Genomic DNA, 18824 nt, shown 5'->3' on the forward strand with positions numbered 1-18824 from the left:
ACTCAACGAAGATAGTGACAGAAAAGAAGTGGAATGGCTTGGGGATAGAGGGATAAATGCACAAAACAGAGAACTTTGGGGCAATGAAAGCACTCTGTGTGATATTATAATGGTGAAGCCCTAGAACAAACATTTTTACAGTCTACCTTTTTCGCCAAGGTTGGAGGTTTGATCCCCGTCAGGGCACATATGGGAATCAACAAATGAATGCATCAATAAGTTAGAACAATAGATTGATGTCTCTCTTCTCTCTCCCTTTCCCCGCTTCCTCTTTATCTCTAAAACACCAGTAAATTAAAAAATTTAAACACTATATCTTCCGGACCGTGGTTACCAGAGTTATTTAAAAATGCATTTTTGTAGTAACACTGATTATGCTTTCATGCATAATCCAGCAGGTGAACGGACCTAAACCAGCAGGTGGTTAACTAGAGAAAATAAATAATTACAGCCCAATGGCGTGGAAAGAAGGAAGGGTAGGAGCCAGGGTTTGTTGAGGGCTTACTATGGGCCAGGAGCAGCTGTAATGACACCTCATTTACTTACTATCACAAATGTATGAGGTGGAAAACAGTTCCCTATTTTACGGAGGAGGAAATCAAGCACCAGAAAACTTAACCACTGGCCAAAGGACAGTTCATGGAGCTGGGATTCAAACCGAGAGCAGTCTGCTTTCAAAACCATCAAATAATACTTCCACAAAAACAACTTTCCCAATCATTACAAACTGGCTGTATGATTAAGTCAAAGACTAATTCCTCACTGAGTATTATTCAAACCATTTCACTATGTGGCATAAATCAACAGGCACCCAACACATTTTTTGAGAAAGTCCTAGTTAAGAGAAAAAAATACCAGGGACAGACCAGAGGGGATAACGCTCAGACCTAAACCTCAGGTCTGAAAGCTTAATCCCAGATCTACCATGTGCCAGCAGGTGACCTGGGACAGGAAATAACCTCTGTCAGCCTCAGTTTCCCCGTTCATACCAGGGGGCATAAGGAACATCCCATGCTTCTGCCTTGGCCTGTTTATGAGCATGAAATAGCTAATGTTGGTGAAGCCGATGTATGAACTGTAACAAGCAGTAATATAATCAAGGAATTACTATGCAGTAAGATGTCTCCACGGAACCGCTATTTTTTTGGAGAATCTCTGGGCATGAACAGAAGGGGAAATGTGGTCCACCCGCCGCAGGCAGCTGCTCTGAGGCGGCGGCGCGTCCCGGGAGCCCGGCGGCAGCAGGTGCTGCTCCAAGGCCGGTCTCCGGCCCGCTTTCTCACCACATGGCGGGGGAAGGAGCCGGCGAGGTGCCGGGAAGGAGGCGCTGACAGGTTCGAGGCCCCGGGGGGTCTCATCCTTCGGGCAGCCCCTCTCGCCCTGCTTCCCCGCAGAGCGTAGGGAAAGCGCGGAAAACCCGCTGACAGGGAGCGGACGGCGGCCATCCTGTCAGCGTGGTGCCGGCGAGAAGGGTCCTCCGGAAACCCCGGGCCGAGGGGGACACTACCTGCGCATGGCCCCTCGGCCCGCACACCTCGCCGCCTGCCCCGCAGGCTTCCCCTGACGACCCCCAGGTCCTCCCCAGCGGCCCGCTCCCCTCCCCCCCGCCGCGCTCCCAGGCCCTCTCCGCCCGCACGCCTAGGGAAGGGGAGCGGTGGAGGAGCGTACCCCGCCGCCACGGCGCCCCGTGGTCCCGCGAGTCACTCGGTCCGCCAGCGTCCCCGCCCGCCAGTGTCCCCGCCCAGGCCCGCCAGGTCTTCGGGACGCGCACCCCAGCGAACACTCACCCCCGCCGCCCAGCGCAGCGCGGGCGACACCGAGCGTCCCGCCGGGAAAGGGGCGGGGCCGCTGCAGCGCACCACGTGACCCGCGCTCTGGCCTCCCGCGCGCAGGCGCATCAGCCCGCGAGGTGGGGCCGCGGAGACTGGAGTTCTGCGCTGCGTTCGCACAGCCACCTCTGTCCACCCTGCGCGCGCTCTCCTACTGGATCCCTTCCCTCTGTCTTATCCCCACAGCGAGTCTCACCGAAGAAGAACCCGTGAACACGCTCCAGAACCCACGCGGGACTACTCTGGGAAGCTCTATGCGGCCCCTCCTCTGTTCCAGGCTCGCAGGGTGGAGTACACACCCGACAAAACATACTTAAATCACAGTTCTGAACAAAAATTGTGGTCTAGATTCTAGACCGTAATTATCATCGTCATCTAACTGGGAGTTCAGACGCTTCACCCTTCTCTCTCCCGTGTCACAACAGGTGGGAAGTCATAGAATCCAATGGAGACTACCTCACAATTGGACTGTCGGCGTGGTGAAAACTGTCAAGGGAAGGTCCTATCACGAACTCTATGCCCACAGGAGTCCCCGGTTTAGGGTAAAGTGAAGTTATTGGTCGAGGAAACCCAGCTCTAGCCAGGTAACCCAGTCTTCCACGGGAATTGAGAGTGTGCAGCTGAGAAGAAGCAGAGATGAAGCAGGTTTATGTGGAGAACTGCCCGACCCCACCCCCGATTGGCCCATTTCTATACAAATGGGCCCTGACTGGTCCATGGAGATGTAAGTGAGGCTGTACGGCTGGTTGCATGCCTCAGTCCTATCAGTCCAGTTTGATCCTGGATCTCCTATAAGAGTCCACTCGCAGGCAGGAGGTTTGGCAGCCCAGTCTGTAGCTTTTCATTGAAATGCAGCCTGCCTTAGGCACCTCTGCTAAGAACGGTTATGAATTTGAGGCCAACCAACTAGGAGGAGTCCTCACTGGCAAGTATATTCTTTTCCAGGTCGAGACAGAACCATATCGTTGGCTATGTTCTGGCTCCTCTTCCCCCCTTTCCTTTTTAGGAAACTTACTCTTTTATTGATTTTACTTACCAAAAGTTTCTTATACACCTATCACATATCAGATGCTGTTCTAGGTGCTTGGAGTTAGTCAATAAACTAGATTTTAAAAATATTCCTGCCTTCTTGGAGCTGGGTGGAGACAGACAATAAACAGTAAGCACAACCAGTTACACGATAAGGTGATAAGCACTACAGTTATCAAAATAAGGATCAGGAGAATGGAGAACAGACTGCAGTTTAATAAACGGTAGCCAGGGCCTCATCCTCATCAGTTATCCCCTCTCCCTAACCCTGGCATGTTCACATCTTCTCTCCCCAAAAGATTAATAGACTAAACCAAGAAAAATCCCTCGAGTTGTATGATTACTCCGTCTAAACTGTCCCTTCTTTGACTGCCCTATAGTCGTCTGTTCCTGACCTCAAGGCTCCCTAGTTCTTGTAGTAATGTCAACAAATAGTCACAGTATTCTGTGCTAATTGCTATGGCAGAGAAACAGACAAAGCAAAATGACGGGACAAAGAGACCTAAGAGATCAACAGTTTTGGTGGCAGGAAGTTAGAAAAGTCATCTTTCAGGAAACACTTTTGCTGGATCTGGAAGGTTGAGTAGGAATTTGCTGGGGGGTGGAAAAAGAAAAGTCAAAAAAATTTGAGCCCCAGGCCCTGACCAGGTAGCTCCGTTGGTTACAACCTGGTCCTGATACACCAAGTTTGCAGGTTCGACTCCAATCAGGGCACATAGGAGACTCAATCAATGCAGAACTGATTGATGTCTCTCTGTCTCTCTCAAAAATCAACAGATTAAAATTTTTTAAATAATTTTTTTAAAGTTTTGAGCTCCTTCTATGGGTAAGACACCTTACATAGAATACTCCCCACACAAAATTTATTAGACAGGTGTTATTATTTAATTTTTTCACATAATTTTTAAAAAATGAAGTCACTCATTTAAAGTGTACAGCAGGTGAGGTAGGGAAACCGAGGATCCAAACATGATCTGTCTGTGTTCCTTCATGACACCACGCTATTGTACTTCCACTAAGACAGAAGGGCATGCAGGGCATGCGACCAATCGCTGTAAATGCTGTGTGATGCCATCTATATGAAGTTCAAGAAGGGGCAAAACCTGTATTCTACTTGGTAAGAGTTTCCTAGGTCCTAGCTAAGCCAGCTATTCTTTCCATGCAATTATCCTTTACTTTTCTACTCACATGGGTGTGAAGCTGACACCTCATCATATTTGTCTGAATGCATTATATTATTTAATCTTCATGACAACTCTTTAAGGTAGTCTCATCACTATGCCCATTTTTGAAACGAGCAAATAGATTTTCAAGGGCTAAGTAACTTGGCCAAGATGGCAGAACTATTAAGTCACGACTGAGCATCCAATACAAATATCTTGCTTGTTATGTGCGTGCGTTAGTTCATTCTACTCTGGTGAAATAAATCAGAGAGATACACTGAACACTGAGAAATGGATACTGTCCGTTGGTTCTCCAGAGCAGATTTTTTTTATAACAACTGTACCGTAGTTAGAATCTCCTGCCTTTTCCTCACTGAGGGTTAACCAGGACAGACTCGTGGAGCAGACGGGAGTTTCTGGCAGAGTTTCCGGGGTGCGGTGGGGGAAAGTCGCCCGCAGGGTTCTACCCGCCCGCAGGGGCTCTCCCCACCCGCAGGGGATCTCCCCTCCCGCGCCTTGCCTCCCTAGCAGAGAGCAATCAGCGACCCAGACTGGCGCCCCGCCCCCTCCACTGGGGTTATATAAGCTTGGCCCGGGAATCGCACTGCGCAGTCGTGGCTCGAGCATCAGCTCCCGGGAGTCGAGGAACGGCGCCACCGCCCCTCTGCGCTGCGTGCCCCCACGTACGCCGCGCCACCGAGCGCCGCCAGCCCCCCGCCTCATCCAGTGTCCACGGCGGCCGGCGCGATGGGGCTGGGCCCGAGGCCCACGGCGCGTGGGTTGCTGTTGCTGCTCCTCTGCGCCACGGCCGCTGCCGGGGACGCGCACGGCGAGCACCGCACAGACTATGACCGCGAGGCGCTGCTGGGCGGCCAGGTGAGGCGGCTGGGCCGGGGCCGGGGCCGGGAGGATGGCCTCCTTGGGTACCAGGCTGGGTCCTGGGTGGCCTGATCCTGGCACCCGGCAGGACGCCGCTCACTGGAGATCCCAAGGCCCAAACCCTCCTTCCTCCCACGCAAGGCAGGGGGTTAACGAGGGTGTGGAAGGATAAGGGCCTTGGAGAGCAGGTTGTGTTGACTGGGAGGCATCCGGTGGCCGTGATTTGCTCCACCATTTTGCTCCACTGGTAGTAATGCTTGACCCCTGTGTATCGCTTACCCCCGAAGGAAGAAGTCGACGAATATGTTAAACTCACCCCGGAGGAGCAACACAAAAGGCTGAAGTCAATCATAAAGAAAATTGACTTGGACTCAGATGGCTTTCTCACCGAAAGTAAGCACGTCCTGCACAACTAACAATGGACACAGAAACACACATTTAAGAGGGGTGTCTGCTGACGGCACAGTGCGAGTGTTCCCACAAATTAGAAGTACTGTGAGAGGGGGGAAAGGACATAGTGAGTAGGTTTTATGCCAGGAAATCTTTACTTACTTTTATTTTTTAAGTTAACTTATTGGGGTGACATTGGTTAATGAGATTATATGGGTCTCACACGTACAATTCTGTATTACATCATCTGTGTATTAGATTGTGTGCCCACCACCCGCAGTGAAATCTTCCTTCACTATGCATTTGACCCCCTTTACCCTTAACTATCCCCCCAACTCCCTTCCCTGTGGTATTCTTGGAAATCTTTAGACATAGGATACCAAGTAAAACTCAGTGCTTTCTTTAATAATATATACACAGCATGGTCATACAACATATGTGGTTATACCATGAGCAAACACCCTCTTCCTCATAGGACTTCTGTCTGTGTCAACAAATGATTCATCCTAGGGACAGGCCAAAAACCAACTTAAGGTATTAAGTTATTGCTCTTTTGATACATTCTTTTTTTAGAATTATAAGAGTTTGCTTCTTTTCATAAGCAAGTATAGAAAGACCTGCTGCGTGTGAATTATGTTTATCACAAATTATTACTGCTAATCGGGACACTGGGGTCATCTTGTCTACCCTTCTTTGTAGAGATGAATAAATTGAAGTCCATGGATGCCCTTCTCAAATCAGTGGTAAAGCCAGGACTTAGAATCCAATCTTAATTCAGTTTTCAGTACCCTTTACTTAAAAAAAAAATCTCAGTGATCTTAAGTAGATTCTGTAGGCAGAAATGAAATGCACAGATTGTTAAAAGAATATTCTAGTTAATTGCTGTGTACCTGCCTCTCATTGCTTAATTCAAGTGATGAACCCTGTCACTTTCTAAGGTGATTCTGAACCAAACATAGGAGCTACGTTGCTGTAACCTATTTTCATGCAGCTCAGCATCTGTGGAATGAAGTGACGGGAGAGAGAATTTCAGTCTGGGAAATTTAAGATGGGTTGTCAATAAAGTTTTTACACTGGTGCCTTTAGGAATATCGAGGTTTAGATTCTCTAGACTTAAACAGCAATTAGCTGTTGAACTCTATTACCCAGCAAGAATGGGTCCATCTTTGGTTATACAAGGAAGCACGCAGAACAGGTAGTTTCGGCAGACTTGATGGTATCTGTCTATAAACGCCTGCTATAATTAAATATTTAATAGCAAAGTTTTTTAGTCCTTGCCCAAGGATATGTTTGTTGTTGTTGTTGTTGTTTATTGATTTAGAGAGAGGAAAGGAGAAAGAGAAATGTCAATTGGTTGCCTCCTGCATTCAGAGCCCACGCATCCCAGTTGGGGATCAAGCTGCAACCCTTTGATGTTCCAACCGGTTGAGCCACTTGGCTCTGGCAATAGTAACTTTTTAAAAAGTTAATGTTAGCCCTGGCTGGTGTAGCTCAGTGGATTGAGCTCGGGCCTGCGAACCACACCATCGCGGTTCGATGCCCAGTCAGGGCATATGCCTGGGTTGCAGGCCAGTTCCCAGCAGGGGACTCATGAGAGGCAACCATACATTGATATTTCTCTCCTCCTCTCCTTCCCTTCCCCTCTAAAAATAAATAAATAAAATCTTTTAAAAAATAAAAAGTTAAAGTTAAAGGGCACTTCGTCCAAATGTTCATTTCACAGATAGCAAAACAAAACACTTGAGAGTATTAACATTCCCTTACGGCAAAGCTGGAGCAAACCGTTTCCGGTTACCGTTTCGTTCTGCATTTTCTTGGCCATGATGAGCTCTTTAAATAAACTAGAATAAGTCCTCATTCTTGAGGACCCTTCGGGAGCATCTGCTCATTGGCACTGTAAGGGCCAGGACTGGACTCAGGTTCTTGGGAGACGGCGAAGGTCAATGGAAGAAGTTTAGGCTCTGAAGCCAAAGGTAGCCTTGGAGTGTGCACTCAGCTACTTAATAGCTGTGAGTCCTCAATGAGAAACCCGAATTTCCTGAGCTTTAAACTAGCAATTATAATTGCCTCGTTTTGAAGATCAGAGACAATGTGTATAGATGGTGTATTGTATAGTCATCGTTTAATACCTTTTAGACATCATTGATGTCTAAGTACTATTCTGTCCTGATGAAGAGTTTCAGGGGAGACAAAAAAGTGTATACTTTTCTATTCGCCTGTCACCCCCCCCCAAACCAGTAGAGCGGTACCACTCTTTCCGCAAATATTTTTCTCCTCCCCTTTGTCTGTAATGCAAAGAGTAAGTAACTCTATGAATACATTTTTAATAATTGATCTGAAAGTGGATATATGAGATTTAGAAACTTTCAGGTACCAAGTTAGACAGCTGTTGTAAGAGGGGCATAAATCACATTTGCTGCCCATAATTTTGTTCCAGTTGCCTCTGAATGTTTTAGTGTCATGGTTAAAGGAACATACTGCAATGTTTTCTCAAATATTTTTTCCATGAATGAATTTAAATATATGTGTGTGCATTTAGGTACATTTACACATTTTAGGTAGGTGGTCTTTGCAGGAAAGCAGGGGATATGCATGTGTCCCTATGCCTCAGGGTCTTTACACCGGCCTTCCCCTCTCTCAGGGGTGACTGCCGCACCCTCACTCCCCCCCAGGGTGGCTTCTGGTTCTTCAGGTCTCAGTTCGAACATGAGGTCCTTTCAGGCCAGTGCAGGCAACGGCCCCTCCTCCTCATGCCTTCATGGAGGTGCCGTGCACTGTCGTATTTATTCATTCCAGGTTCGTGTGCTCCAGTTCTGCCTCCCCTGGTGTCAGCGCCACTACAGGAGCCCTTTCCTAATACCTGGGACTCCATGGGCTGGGTGAAAAATGTGACCAAACTTCAGTCACTTGAATTATCTTTTTACAATTCAGGCCTTGTCTACTTACCATCTGTTTTGTCCTTAGTACTGTTTGGCTTCAACTCAATGTTAAACTTACTTTAAAGGAAAATTTTATGTTTTCATAAATGAAAAGCACTTTTTTTCTAATGCATATTTTAATAGGTCATTACTTAAAGATTTGCGCTTCCAGAGATGATTGCAACAGCAAAGGTATTTGCAACTTCACGGGTAATTTTTTTACAAAGTTAAGTGCTCTTTTGGCCAATTGCTAATTCTTCCAAAGGAAGATCTTTGGAGATCCACAGCGAACAAATCACAGAAACGCTGTGAACTCAATGGGCTGACCTAGTAAGTGTGATTTTTTGGAGTCTTACACACCAGCAGGTCCTCCTACTTCCTACTCCTGTTTCTTTGAATCCAACTAAGCCACTTCTCATTCAGCCTTTGCAAACACTATTTTTTTATTCTTTGAGAGAAGATTTAGAAATCCTCTGTGTATGACAGTTACTGCTAATGTTCCCTGTGCTCTGGGAAATTGACACAGGTGAACTCAGCTCGTGGATTCAGATGTCTTTTAAACACTATGCTATGCAAGAAGCAAAGCAGCAGTTTGTTGAATATGACAAAAACAGTGATGGTGCCGTGTCCTGGGACGAGTACAACATCCAGATGTATGATCGTGTCATCGACTTTGATGAGAACACAGCTCTGGATGATGCGGAAGAGGAGTCCTTCAGGCAGGTGAGCGCATGCGCACGAGCCACTCCGGCTTCCCGAGGGAAGGAGCGCTCCGGGCCGAGGTCCTCCGCTGCACCGCCTTGGCTGCCAGGCCGCCAGTCGCCTGCTCAGCCTCTTGGTCAGTGTAGCAGTTTCCTTTCAAGCCAGGTTTAGTGCCCGAGGGTGACTGTCTGCGTCACCCTTGCATCTCTTCTCAGGTGTACCATTTGTCCTCGTCTCCAGAATTGGTGTTTTGTGTCTGTGTGTATTTTGGATGCGTGTGTCAATATTTTATTTTTTATGTTATTGAACAATCTGTTGTATATCGTATTCACTAAGAGGAAAGATTACAAGAGGCCCATTCCCATATTTAAGCACATACTTTTACATAAATTAACTCTTTAAAAAAATGTTTCTGCATTGCGGTGCACTCCACAGAACGTAACACTTACCGTACGAACCATTTCTCAGTGTGCGCGTCAGCGGTGCTGCGGGCATTCGTGTCGCCGCGCCATCAGTGTCTGCAGAACTTTCTTAGCACCTGGTGCAAACACGATGAGATTTGCGAGCTCTGAGATTTGCCCACCTAAGAGGTGTCCTCCTTGACTGTACGAACTTACCTTTAGAAACATCGTTCAAGTTCTGAGTCTCTTCTAAAGCCAAACCATCGCGTGATGTCACAACTTCCCTGCCCAGGAACAGCAGAGAAGTTAAATCCAGTATTTGAAAATCTTGCTGTTCTTAGATTCTACTTGTGTTCTTTTTTTTCTTCTCTTGGCACCCAAAAGACTTGATCACTCTCCCGTCAAAATAAAAGAATGTATTTTTGATTTTTAAATCTATATTCTTAAGCGGGTATGAAGTGATAGATTATGGTGTTGAGAAGAAAATGTTCACTTTGAAGAGATACATGATTTATTAACATAAACCACTTGTTTTTTCTTTGCAACGATGTCTGCTCATCCTGCAGTGTCCCCACCACCACCCCTCCTCCTCCCCCGGGGCACTCAGGGCAGGTCGAGCCTCAGGCTCTACCTTTGCGGAATGAGTTGGATGGAGCTTAAGAACCGAAAGGAATAAGTGGGTCTCTGCAGTGAACACTTCTCAGTAGCGAAGTGTGACGACCCAGGAATATGTCTCTACATGAAGTTTTCATCATAATACTGTATTACAATTTGATATAATTCTCTAAAAGTGGATGTGGGGTATAAAGATGAACTCAGCAACAGTTGCGTTACTCTCCAAAGGAAAAAATCAAGGATGAAGAATGAGTCAGTCGTCAGGTTACAGACTAAACATTATACCATGAATAAATCATAAAAACTAACAGAATAGCTAAATAATTCCTTTCTGCATGGAAGCCTATTAAAAACAAAAATCAGTTGGATACCTGAATTTTATCTTATATTTTTACTCTTTCCATATAGAGAATAGAGATAACCTGGAATCATGGCCCTCCTGAGCTGTGAAATGCCCCAAAAAGTGTGTCTTTATGATTGAGGAGCAAGTGTTGACAGCAGTTTAACGGGATAACTAAAGTCTGGGGACCTGTCTGGCCAGAGCTCAGTCCCTCTAACTTCTAAAGTGCGTGTACAAGCAACATTCATTTTTGTGGGTTACAACCTTATGTGGGCTGGTCCGGATTTGTAGAACCTAGGCTTTGGCTCTGGTGACACAAGTTACACGTTCCTTCGTGGGAAAGCATCAGTCCACCACATATGGCAATGTTGTTCTCCCCGAGCTTCCGTTACAATATAAAAACAAATGATTGGTAATTAAATCTTTTTACTACCATGTATACAATGCTTTTTGTCATCCCGTAGAGTACAGGGTTTTTGTACAGAAGCAGAGAGTCGAGTTGGTAGGAGGTGGGGAGTCTGTTGTGTGACTGTGTTTCCGAAGTTGGCCACTTTGGACAAGCAGCCGCTGCGTGCACTGGCCTCTCGCGTTTGAGGGGCCAGTAGATCGTGTTCTTCAGACGACTGTGGGTGAAAGCGCTTTCAGAGATCACATTATTTTAAGTAATCTGAGAAATGTGAGGTAGAATATTATTTGTTTCTCGTTTGTTTTTTTTAAAGAATTCTCAGTGTGTTGAAAGCGATCCTTCATGGGCAGATTGGCCAGATTGCACTCCCTCTGCAGAAGCATGGACATCTTTGCTCCGAACGGAAGCATTCGTTCATAGGGAAGTCCAGGCACTTAGTATTTTGAAGAGAGGTTTATTCAGAAAGAACTCGATTGACTCAACAAAGCACATCAGGTCTCGTTTGACTGCTTTTCCCTGTGTGAAACCCGAATGTAAAATGTAAATTATATCGTCTAGTTATTTAAAAATATGAAACATTACGTTAAAGGCAGCTGCTGAGAAGTAGGTGAGTGTAACTAACTGACCAATGGATTCTGAATGTTTGAAAGATAAATTCTTTGGGGAAGAAGTGAGCATCTATGTAAATCAGTTGTCATAAAAGAAATGTCTCGGTGAGTGAATGCTACCTAATTCCTAGAAATTGGAGAAGAGCATTTCTTTTTAACAATGAAACACATGAATTAAAAGTTTCTAAAATATTTCAAATTGAGCTTTTTAAAAATAGGTGGTTTAATACATGCAAGTTTATAGAAAGAAAAATTATTCACAGAAGTTCTCAGAAAAGAATGAATGCAGGATTAGCAATATAGGACTATTGGTTTCCAAGCCTCCTGATTACAGAATTAGCTGTGAGAAGTTAATTAAGAGCAGTCTTCTCCCTGAAAGCTGACACTTCGTTAGGAAAAGGAAGATGGAGCCCTCGCCACGTCCTCAGTGGGTTAGAGCATCGTCCCCGTCACTTTTCATCTTGTTCATGGTTTCTGCTGTGTAGACCCTGTTTACTAATAGTTCTGTATAGTCACACGTTCATCTGTTGCTCTTGGTGTCGGAGTGTCCCAATGTTACCGTGTGGAACCCAGCAGCACCCGGCACTTGGCCTTCCGTAGCACAGCTGGTGGGCGGCGCTGCCGCAGTTCCGATCTGCGTCTCTCTCACTCCGGAACCCGCTGCTCTGTGCTTCTCGGAGACGTTGTTGGCCCAGCAACCTTCACAGGGATGATGTGGAGACAAAATAATGTATGAAAGTGTCCTTTAGATTTACCTCGTTTGTATTTTCAGAGTATTGTTTATGGTGATATTTTATGATGATACCTTTAAACATGTTCAATGTTTAATCTTCCAAGCTTCATTTAAAGGACAAGAAGCGATTTGAAAAAGCTAACCAGGATGTAGATCCTGCTTTGAATCTTGAAGAATTTATTGCTTTCGAGCATCCTGAAGAAGTTGATTATATGAAGGTAAGGAAGAAAATTTTTAAGAGAACTATCGAGCGACCAGAACTTTAAAACCTGTTTTTACTAAGTCATGAAAATGAATTGTATAGCAGCCAGAATTTTCAGAGACTGGAAGATCCCAGGTTCTCCCCACTTTAGATTAGGCCTGGGAAGGAGGGTCCCGGGGGTGGGTCGCTTACCCACCCGGGTAAGTGGGAGGGAGGAGGTAAAGGACTGAGTTGTTTGTTTTTTAAAGATTTTATTTATTTACTTTTTTAGAGGGAGAGGGAAGAAGAGGAGAGAAATATCAACGTATGGTTGCCTCTCTTGAATCCCCTGCTGGGAACTGGCCTGCAACCCAGGCATGTGCCTGACTGGGCATCGAACCGCGATGGTGTGGTTTGCAGGCCTGAGCTCAATCCACTGAGCTACACCAGCCAGGGCTTTTTGTTGTTTTTTTTTTTTAATCTCTGTAATATATGAGTATTACTCTTCCCCTGACTTGCAGATTTTTCTGTGGTTTTTCAGTATTAGTAACACTGAAACCTCCTATTTTGTTTACAACATCTCTTGTGAAAACTTTGAGTCTTAGAAAACCCATCGGCCCTTGCTGGTGTCACTCAGTGGATGGACTGCCAGCCTGCAGACCCAAAGGGTTGCCGGTTCGATTCCCAGTCAGGGCAAGTGCTTGGGTTGCAGATCTCCAGTAGGGGGTATGTGAGGCAACCAATTGATGTATCTCTTGCATGTGGATATTTCTCTCTCTTTCCCACTCTCCAAAAGTAAGTAAAATCTTAAAAAAAGAAAGAAAACATCACCTTTGCATCTCTTTTCATGGAGGGGCGGGGGGTGGAGGCGCAGGCACAGCTGCGAAGAACTACTACTGTTTTCGCCACATTGGGCCTGGAGAGCCCCGCCACCACCTCGGCAGCAGCTGGCGGCACTCTAGGTTTAACTCTGCGAACGTTGATTGAGTCCTTCTGTGACTTGGCAAGCTTCTTGAGAGCATATTGGGGAGGAGAGAGTAAAATAACAAAATAGCTCTAAAAGTCAGACTCAATGGTTGTATCGAGGTCTGTTGCCTGGCATCAGCCTCCAGCTCTGTGGCTTTGCGCTCAGGACATTTCAGGGCGGGGCAGGGCTGCTGCTTCGTGGTCACGGACAGGTGCGGCTGCTGCGGGCACCAAGGCTGCGGGGGCATGTCTCCCCACAGCTCAGTGCAGCACCGTCAGCACTGCTTCTTTGCCACTGTGAGGTGTCTGACATCTCCCTTGCCACAAAATACATGACCCAGTTTAAGAACAGTGCTGGGCACCATTTGATTAAGTGCCAAAATCCAGTGGAGACAAGCGACCTGAGCCCTGTCGAGGCCGGTGGAGGGTGCTGGCTCTCGTCTCTGGGACTTAGGAGCACTGAAGGTTGAGAAAGGGGATGGCCCGTGACAGCAGTGAAATAACAACGTAGGCGTTACGTGCTTTGGTCTGGACCTTGGTCACAGTCTGAAGAAAGAGTAAACGGGCGTTGGCTAAGTGTGGGAAGAGGAGAAACAGGCGACTCGTGTTTGAGTGTTATTTCCCACACGTGCCCGTGAAGCCTCTGGGTTTGGCTAGAGTGGGACGCTCTGAAGAACCTGTTTTCATGACCGCCGTGCTCGAGTCCAGAAAGAAAGGAACGCGAACATCAGCGCCAAGCTGTGAGGGCCTAGACCACTAGAATCCGAGATGACTTACAGCATCATCTCGGAGAAAGTGTGAGAAAAAGCGCTCAGGAAGTGGGTGCGGATGGGGTCTGCGGGGCAGGTGAGGGGGCCCTGCCTTGGCAGAGAGGAGAATGAGGGGAACAGGCATCAAATAGCGGTGATTACAAGTGAGGGCAGTAAACAAGAGGCATTTAGGAACGATTGTACTGTGTGTGGAAACCTAGGAGAGGGTCTTTGCCAAGAGGTACCGAGTATTTGGTGTCTCGTTCGTGTCTGTGAACTCCCCTGGTCATAAGCACAGGTGATCAACATGGTTTCTCCTGAGAAGTTCAGCAAGAGTGACTCAGATGGTGGGGGGACTGGAAGTTTTGTCACTCATTTATTTTATGCAACAGGAATTTGTCATTCAAGAGGCCTTGGAAGAACATGACAAAAATGGTGATGGATTTGTTAGTTTGGAAGAATTTCTTGGTGACTACAGGCGGGATCCAGGTAAGGAGCCTGGGGGTTGTGTGGGGAAGGGCAGGGGGACAAACGGAAGTAAAGAAGGAAAAACAAGAAGAGCTTGGCCTGGTTTCAACTTGTTCTGCCAACTTCAGTACAACACGGGCACCACAGAGGGACTCCCCAGATCTGAGGACACTGTCCTGCCGGAGTCCTGTGCCTGGGCTCAGACACGCCTCTATTTTCAGACAAATACAGTGTTGTTACGAAATCAGTGATGGAGGAAGTAAAGGTTAATATTTTTACACGAAATCTTGTATCTTTGCATGTAGATCTTGATGTGGAAATACAAAATAAACACCGGTGTAGACTGGAAAGTGACTGCTGATCGTTTAAAATTGGGAGTTGGTCCATGCAGCCTTTTCTGTAAACAGCTGTCCCTTTTCCCCAATTGTTGTATGAAAGCGCCCCTTGCTGTGAATGCCACCTTACAGTTACAGGTGGCATTATCTGTGAGAACACGTAGGATGTCTTACGTAGTCATACGATAAACAAAGTTCCCAAACAAATTTGGGAAAACCAGGTACCAGAACAAGCAGCAGCAGTGAACACGGTTACTCCTTGGTGGTGAGCTGTGCCGCGGTGTGAAAACTCAGAGTTATTTATACCCGTGTGTCACTTTTGAAAACTTACTGTGTAGTTTGTACTTGAGCACTTTTTGTTAAGTGTTTCTGTGTCTTTGGGCAACCTTCATTCTGGGGATGATCAAACGTCTTATGCGTTATTCTTGTGAGTGTTTATGTTTCTTATTGTTTTCATATTAAGCTGCAAATGAAGATCCGGAGTGGATACTTGTTGAGAAGGATCGATTCCTGAACGATTATGACAAAGATGCCGACGGCAGGCTGGATCCCCAGGAGCTGCTGTCCTGGGTGGTGCCCAACAACCAGGGCATAGCCCAGGAAGAGGTGAGTGTTGCAGAGTGATGACCTCCCCTGCGTATTTGGTGCTATTGATAAGAAAGGAAGTTTACAATTTTAAGCCAAAGAAGGAAGTAATCGAGTTACGTACAAAGGAGGACCCCTCAGAAACTGTAATCATCTTCTGGAGGGCAGGCTCCTTGTAAGTACACGCTTCCTTGCTAGCTGAGTGTTCTAGGAAACCATCTGGATCAGTGCGCCAGCTGGTGGTGGTGTGAGAGGCTGCGTTTGACCTCAGTGAATTCCTTTTGAAGACTCGTTAAACGAGTTTGCCCATTTCATGATGGGTGATTTCTGAGCACACCTGTCCATACCACTGTGTTTATCAGTTTTTGCTGAAAAATGGCGTGACACCGATGCCTCGCCCTCCCTATTCACCTGATCTCGCCAGAGCGACTTTGTTTTTGTTTACCTTAATGAAAAAAGTCCTCAGAAGGAAACGTTTTGCCAATGTGGAAGAGGCAAAACAAAAAGCAGAAGCATTAAGAGGCATCAAAATTGGCGAGCTCAAAACCTGTTTTGAGCTGTAGAAAAACATCTCATTAGGTGTACTGCATCCAGCAGGGAATATATTGAAGGTGACTGAAGTTTACACATGTAAGAATAAATACACAATTTTTACAAGTAAATTTTGTTCATTTTGGGGGGGTCCCCCCTCATAGTTAGGCCAATCTATTGCAGTATCTTAATTTATCTGTGAACTGGTTTAGATGGTCAAGGGGCCAGGAAGTTAAGATTGTATCATGTATTTGACAGGACAGTGAGTAGAAGAACAGGATTTCCATTTACCTAGAGGGGCTCAAAAGGGGTTACATGCATTTTGCTTAAATTTGAGAAATCCTGAATTGGATTTGAGTTGAGAAAAGGAGGCAGAACCCAGCAGAAATCAAGGAAGGATCGTGGGAGAAGCCAGAGGCAGACCTGCCTGCAGTGTGTGGTGTCGTAGCTCTGGAGACAGTACCGAGGGCGTGAGCTTCCTATCGCAGCTTCTTAGCTTCTGATTCTTCACTTTGCACCATGAAGCACGGTGCAACCTGCATGAAGAAACACGAACGGTTCTTACAACTCCAATCCCACTGAAATGTGAACCCCTTGCTGAAAATCCTACTCCACTCAGCACCTTTTTTCTGCGTTACAGGCGCTTCATCTGATCGATGAGATGGACCTGGACAGCGACAGGAAGCTCTCCGAGGCCGAGATTCTGGAGAACCAAGACTTGTTTCTCACCAGTGAAGCCACAGACTATGGCCGACAGCTTCACGACGAGTATTTCTATCACGACGAGCTTTAGTCCCTGGGTGTGTCTGAGGAGCGTGCGGGATCCTTTTATAAATTTGTTACCAGTGTTACTTTGGGGATAAAAGATTCATGAGGTTATTTTCCACTCGGAAGTCTTACCACAGTCCAGTGTATCTGACTTTTCGCCTTTTAGGGAGAAAAAAACCAAACCAAACCCCGATACTTACTTCAAAATGTATTGAAGAAATAAACCAGTGTTGTGCCATATGACAGCAGACCCTTCCTGAAAGACGCCATCTGTTTAGTACTGTACTGTGAGTATTTTGAGTTCTATTTCCATACTTGAAAAAATGGAAGATGTAGAGATGCCTGAACAATATTACAGGAGTATGTGATCGAGCTATCGATTTTGTTTAAGTAGCATTAAATTGGGAACTGACCAGAGGACATCAGTTTTTAGATTTAGCATTTTGTTTTAAAACCTTTAAAGGAACCTACAGAGGGACTTATACCTCGCATATAACTTGAGAAGTTCTGCTTAGTTTTAAAATGGTTTCTATAAAGGGTTTTATTGTATGAAATAGAACTTTATATTTTTGCATATGTATAGATGGTAATTATATTTAATGTGTAACTGTAGTCTGTTGTGTGTTGCATTTGATATTGTCTAGAACTCGTCTCTTTCCACTGATTAAAAATGAAATGTCCTGTCTTTTTAAATGTTTGTTTGCTTTTAACCTTCCTGGTAAACCCATTTTCGAGCACAGCTTCTGTTGTATTTGCATCATCCCGCCTCATCCATTCCCGGATTTGGGCAGTGAGGGTTCTAAAATTCTGTTAAATTATTCCTGTTCCATATTCTTGTTTTGCTTTTTTTTTTTTTTAAATAAAAGCATATTACACTTGACTGTACACCTGATGTATTTCAGTTTCTGTTGTAGCAAATGTGGCCTTGCTATCTGGGAGTAGAAGTAACTGTAAGAGTTTCCCAGGTTGAAATCACCAGCACAGCTCAGTATCAGTCACACTGTCGCGTGTGACGAGCACTTCGGCACACCTACCTGGTCAGTTTTGAACCTTACTCGGTAGGTAGGTCAGGTTAGTATGTGTGGGGGGAGTAAAGACTCTGGAGAAGGTGAGGAATTCGCGTTTCCCTAGCTCTCACCCACAGACAGTACTTTTTGTTCCTTAAATGTTTTTATTCGGTTAATAGTTTTCCTGATGACAGTTGACAGTTGTCTCCAACAGAGCTCATGTGTTCAGGGAGCGCAAGTCCTGGGGGGGTGACAGAGAAGCCCAGACATCAAAGTGTCCATACTGCCCAAAGCAATTTATAGTTTCCACACAATCCCTATTAAAGTACCAATGACATATTTCACAGATACAGAACAAACATTTCAAAAATTTATATGGAACCATAAATGACCCTGAATAGCCAAAGCAATTTTGAGGAAGAACAACAAAGTAGGAGGGATCGCAATACTTGATATCAGACTATACTACAAGGCCATGGTAATCAAAACAGTCGGGTACTGGCGTAAGAACAGACACAGATCAATGGAACAGAATGGAGAGCCCAGAAATAAACCCAAGTCCCTATGGTCAATTAATATTTGACAAAAGGGACAGGAGCATATAATGGAGTGAAAATAAGCCTCCAACAAATGGTGTGGGGAGATCGGGACAGGTACATGCTAAAAAATGAAACTTGACCTTCAACTTACTCCTTACACAAAAATACTCTACATGGATAAAGGCTTAAATAAGTCACAACACCATAAAAGTCCTAGAGGAGAACATAAGTAGGAAAACCTCATATTCCATGTGGTAATATTTTCACCAATACGTCCCCCTAGAGCAAGGGATAAAAAAGAAAGAATAAACAAATGGGATCTCATCAAAATAAAAAGCTTCTGCATGGCCAAGGAAAACAGCAGAATGAAAAGGGAACCAACCGTATGGGAAAATATATTTGCCAATGATACCTTGGACAAGGGTTTGATCTCCCAAATATATTAAGAACACACAACCCCACACCAAGAAAACAATCCAAGTGAAAAATGGACAAAGGGTCTGAACAGACACTTCTCCAAGGAGGACGTATGGAGGGCCCATAGACAGATGAGAAAAGGTCAGCATGACTAGCCATCAGAGAGATGCACGCTAAAACCACAACGAGATACCACTTCACACAGGTCAGAATGGCCGTCACAAAGCCCCAAACAAGAAGTGCTGGTGCGGATGTGGAGAGACGG

The 18824-nt window shown here is 45.6% G+C and overlaps 2 protein-coding genes across 5 annotated transcripts in view; one reads left to right on the forward strand and one right to left on the reverse strand.

Annotated features, from left to right (window-relative positions):
- The window catches only part of SCAPER (S-phase cyclin A associated protein in the ER), a 150443-nt gene extending 148588 nt beyond the window's left edge, over positions 1-1855 (reverse strand). For 2 of the 3 annotated variants that reach the window (XM_037053468.1, XM_037053466.1), the window contains exon 1: positions 1788-1855. The gene's annotated coding sequence lies outside the window, so the exon portion shown is untranslated. Of the gene's footprint in view, positions 1-1668; positions 1748-1787 lie in introns of those variants that run through there. The other variant, XM_037053467.1, reaches the window with a different exon arrangement.
- Positions 1856-4632: 2777 nt separating this feature from the next.
- RCN2 (reticulocalbin 2) lies at positions 4633-17481 on the forward strand. 2 transcript variants are annotated; one of them, XM_037053471.1, is made up of 7 exons: positions 4633-4897; positions 5188-5293; positions 8735-8931; positions 12130-12231; positions 14302-14398; positions 15176-15318; positions 16469-17481. In XM_037053471.1, the coding sequence occupies exons 1-7, from the start codon at positions 4769-4771 to the stop codon at positions 16619-16621; spliced, it is 927 nt and encodes a 308-aa protein (XP_036909366.1). In that variant the 5' UTR covers positions 4633-4768; the 3' UTR covers positions 16622-17481. The 2 variants fall into 2 exon arrangements, with proteins under 2 accessions (XP_036909366.1, XP_036909365.1); XM_037053470.1 differs by having other exon boundaries at positions 4634-4897; positions 12118-12231.
- The last annotated feature ends 1343 nt before the right edge of the window (positions 17482-18824 follow it).

The sequence above is a fragment of the Sturnira hondurensis genome, unplaced genomic scaffold (genome assembly GCF_014824575.4).
Source record: "Sturnira hondurensis isolate 20B ecotype Veracruz unplaced genomic scaffold, ASM1482457v3 Scaffold0007865, whole genome shotgun sequence".
Classification (NCBI taxonomy): Eukaryota; Metazoa; Chordata; class Mammalia; order Chiroptera; family Phyllostomidae; genus Sturnira; species Sturnira hondurensis.

Bases quoted from the DNA above. Each gene is read 5' to 3' on its own strand.
- RCN2 (XM_037053470.1), top strand. From the start codon at position 4,769: ATGGGGCTGGGCCCGAGGCCCACGGCGCGTGGGTTGCTGTTGCTGCTC. The intron at 5,294-8,734 runs GTAAGCACGTCC...AAATTGACACAG, and splicing joins AGATGGCTTTCTCACCGAAA to GTGAACTCAGCTCGTGGATT. The intron at 12,232-14,301 runs GTAAGGAAGAAA...TTTATGCAACAG, and splicing joins AAGAAGTTGATTATATGAAG to GAATTTGTCATTCAAGAGGC.